Source organism: Rhincodon typus, chromosome 3, assembly GCF_021869965.1.
Source record: "Rhincodon typus isolate 14 chromosome 3, sRhiTyp1.1, whole genome shotgun sequence".
In the NCBI taxonomy this organism is placed as follows: domain Eukaryota; kingdom Metazoa; phylum Chordata; class Chondrichthyes; order Orectolobiformes; family Rhincodontidae; genus Rhincodon; species Rhincodon typus.
Window position 1 is genome coordinate 95,461,156 of NC_063334.1, and position 4,272 is coordinate 95,465,427.

General features: G+C 46.9%; 1 protein-coding gene across 1 annotated transcript in view; it reads left to right on the top strand.

Moving 5' to 3' along the window:
• The first annotated feature begins 2,508 nt into the window (after positions 1-2,508).
• fcho2 (FCH and mu domain containing endocytic adaptor 2) overlaps positions 2,509-4,272 on the top strand; it is a 154,328-nt gene continuing 152,564 nt past the window's right edge. Inside the window, exon 1 of the mRNA XM_048593807.1 lies at positions 2,509-2,830. Coding sequence (XP_048449764.1) covers positions 2,804-2,830 — 27 coding nt within the window. The 5' untranslated portion in view covers positions 2,509-2,803. The remainder of the gene's footprint in view (positions 2,831-4,272) is intronic.

Genomic DNA, 4,272 nt, shown 5'->3' on the forward strand with positions numbered 1-4,272 from the left:
TGCCTTTGCTCAAAAAAAAAGAGGGAGACAAAGATAGATGGACCATAACAAAATATAATACTAAGAAGATTATAGCTAGGCACTTAGAAACAATGTAATCAGGTTTTGTGAAATGGAAATTTTGTGTGATTAATTTATTAGTTTATTTGGGGAAGTAAAAAATAGAACAGGTGAAAGTAAACAGTAGATGTGGTGTGATAACGAGGTGTAGAGCTGGATGACCACACCAGGCCCAGCAACATAAGAGGAGCAGGAAAGCTGACGTTTCCGGCCTAGACCCTTCTTCAGAAATGGGGGAGGGGAAGGGGGTTCTGAAATAAATAGGGAGAGAGGGGGAGGCGGATAGAAGATGGATAAAGGAGAAGATAGGTGGAGAGGAGACAGACAGGTCAAAGAGGCGGGGGTGGAGCCAGTAAAGGTGTGTAGGTGGGGAGTTAGGGAGGGGATAGGTCAGTCCAGGGAGGACGGACAGGTCAAAGGGGCGGGATGAGGTTAGGGAGGCGGGGACAAGCTGGGCTGGTTTTGGAATGCGGTCGGGGGAGGGGAGATTTTGAAGCTTGTGAAGTCCACATAGATACCATTGGGCTGCAGGATTCCCAAGTGGAATGAGGTGCTGTCCTTGCCACCTTCGGGTGGCATTGTTGTGGCACTGCAGGAGGCCCAGGGTGGACATGTCGTCTAAGGAACGGGAGGGAGAGTTGTTTAGTGCGAACCGAGCGTAGGTGTTCTGCAAAGCGGTGTACTAATGTGGTATACTGTATCCGCTGTGCCAGATGTGGTGGCCTCTACAATCAGGGAAACCAAGCGGAGGCTTGGGGACCGCTTTGCGGAACACCTACGCTCGGTTCGCACTAAACAACTGCACCTCCCAGTCGTGAACCATTTCAACTCCCCCTCCCATTCCTTAGACGACATGTCCATCCTGGGCCTCCTGCAATACCCAGCACCTCATATTTCGCTTGGGATTGGACGAAGTAGAAGTGGAAAGGTTGTGTTCCCTTGCGGGAGAGTCTAGGACTAGCATTGATATATGGAGAGATGTTGAGGTGCAAGTCCATAGTTCCCTGAAAGTGGCAACACTAGCACATAAGGTGATGAAGAAGGCATATAGCATGCCTGCCTTCATTGGTCACAGCATTGCATGTAAAAGTTTGCAAGTCATGTTGCAGCTGTATAAAACTTTAGTTAGGCCACATTTGGAGTATTGAGTGCCAGTTCTGGTTGCCACTCCATAAAAAGGATAGGGAGGCTTTGGTGAAGACAAAAAAAATTACCAGGATGTTTTGTGTGGTTGATTCCTGAAATGTGCTGCCATATGTGGTAGAAACAGATACAGTAGCAATGGTTAAGAGGCATTTAGACACATGAACAAGGAGGGAATAGAGGGATATAGACCACGTGCAGGCAGATGAAATTAGTTTAGTATGGCATCGTGGTCGGCATAGAGATAGGCTTGAAAAGGGCCTGTTCCAGCGCTGTACTGTTCTATGAATGGCCTACTTTTGCTTGTATGTCTTATGATCTTGCAATCAAGATCTGCCATTATCTTATTGAAGGGTGGTTCGGGCTTAAGCGACCAATGGTCTTCTCTCAATCACGAGCAAATTGATGTTTCGTTGCTAACTATATACCCAGCATTCTTTGTGTTTTGGTTACAATTTTTGCTTTAAAGGCCCAGAAAGGCATTATAATAAAAGGTGCCATATAAATTCAAGTTCTTGTTGTTACTTACCTATCTCTCATAGATATCAAGATCGGTACGATGTTAATTTTTTACTCCATGTTTCTAACGAACCTGATGGTATGCCGAAGCTGCTAATACAACGGTATAGCAATGGAAAAAAAAACCCTCTAATAAACCTGAAGGAAATTAGAGCTTTTTAAAGAATTTTTTTATTGACTTGACACGAAAACGAAATCCACAGAAACCACACACAAACCACATGACTCACTTTCAAGAAGAACGAGAGCACTCACTAACATTGCAACACGTTAATGTCGGCAGTAATAACCTAATAGATGCAGTAAGCAGCAGGCATCTCACCATAACGAAATTATGGGCAGCAGCACTGTATTAACAAACTCAAACCAGCTGAACAATATATAATTAGAGCACGTACACGTGTAGAAGAACAAATCAAATGAGGCAGACGAAGTAACACGGCGAATTTCTGCTGCCATTCATTCTTCACCATTCTTTCTTTCTCCAACCCAGGACACTCTGTCAAATCTTGCGTAATTAGATACTGTTCAGTCAGGGACCTGTTAGGTGTGATCAGATGATGATTTTTGACTTTGTCGTGTGTGACAGCTGCTGGGCTGGTGCTATATTTCAGTTTTACACCTTTTTATTTTCCGGAGCTAGTGAATTAGGGAAGGGGGTGGGGGGAAGAGGTCACATACACACACACACACTCTCTCTCTTCCCCCACCGCCGTCTCGTGATTCTCTTTATAATCTGTTGCAGACAGACGCCGTTTCATGGCGAGCTCCGCGCTCCTCCCGCAGGCGGAGCGGCGGGGTCGCGCGCTGGGCGTGCTCGTCTTCGTGCATGCGCCGTGCGGACAGGCTGCTCTGGGGCCGGCCGGACAGTGGCAGTGCCGCTGAAATTTTCCACCGTGCGTCCGGAGGAGCCCCTTTTTTTTTTGGAGAGGTGGGAAGAAAAACAATATTCCGTTTCCTATAAATAAAGAAAACAAAACGACAGCCAACAGAAAAAATCGTTCCTTTACTCCCTGTCTCTGTGAAACCGAGAGCAGGCCAACATCTCGGAGGAGGAGGAGCGGGCGACGACGGCTCCAAGATGTCGCAGTTCGTCGATCATTTCTGGGTACGTCGGTTGATTCTCGATTTATTTTCGTTATTATTATTCGCAGCGAATTAATCATTTGCGTCTGTCCGTTTTCCCCTCTGTCATGTAATTTTTTTTCTCTAGGGTAAGGGTGGGTCAGAGTGCGGGTGAGCCTGGCTATCCGCCAGTGTAGTGTAGCCGGTAGAGGGGGGAGGGGGCTTTACGCGAGTCTCCAGGATCAGGCCTTCCCAGCGCCGGGAGCTTCGGCGTAACCAAACCTGCTGGTTGTCCAGATTGGGCGGGTTTGCGGGGAGGATGGAAGACGACCCGCCCACTCTTCCCCCTGATTGCTCCAGTTCCGCTGGTTATTGAGTTTCAGCTCCTTCGATTGGTCGGACGGGCCGTCCATCAAGAGTCTCGTTCTTCCGTAAACAAGTTAGTGGGAGCGGAGAGGGGAGGGGCGGGAGCCTCTTCCCCAAAAAAAAGTTCAGCGTCTCATCCGTGTCCGTGAGGAAATCGACATTACGAACAAAATTTAAACGAGTGCTTTCTTGTTTTGAATTTTCTTTTACAACTAACCTGCTAGAGACGACTCACATTGCTGCAACTGGAGTCCCAGGGAGGTCCAACTGGAGCTTGGAAACAGGCTGTATGCGGTTTTCAGCTCATTCTCCTCAGAATGCGATCGTACCGAACTTCCCGAATCCACTTTAGGAACCAAATTATATGGTCTGCTGGAGTAGGCTTGTCAGTGTTTTTTTTAAAATAAACACCTTTCTTTAGTTAGCCGCGCCCTTAGTTGGTTTAATTATACAGTAAAATTTGAGATAGTGTTGGTGGTACTTGTGTACAATTCTCCTGTGTTAGTTAAATTGAGTCAATAAGGTACCAAACTTGTTTCTTAAAAACAAGATCATTCGCGGGATAACTCACCTTTACTGGCTCCATCCCCGCCTCTTTGACCTGTCTGTCTCCTTTCCACCTATCTTCTCCTCTATCCATCTTCTAACCGCCTCCCCCTCTCTCCCTATTTATTTCAGAACCCCCTTCCCCTCCCCCATTTCTGAAGAAGGGTCTCGGCCCGAAACGTCAGCTTTCCTGCTCCTCGGCCTGCTGTGTTCATCCAGCTCTACACCTTGTTATCATTCGCGGGATATTTGCATAGCTGGTTTGGGACAGCATTTCTTGCTCGTCCCTAATTGCCCTGGAGAAAGTGGTGGTCATAGAGGTTTTTGAAGCACGGACAGAGGCCGTGTGGCCCATCGTGTTTACCTTGTATTCTAATCGCATTTTCCAGCACTTGGCCTAAAGCCTTGTGCGCTCTGGCGTTTCAAGTAGTCATTACAAATAAATCTTAAATATTTTGAAGGTTCCTGTCTTTACCACCCCTTTAAGACAGTGAGTTCCAGATACCCATAACCATCTGAGTGAGTTTTTCTTCCAATACTGTCTAAACCCCCTGCTCCTGACCTGTAAACTGT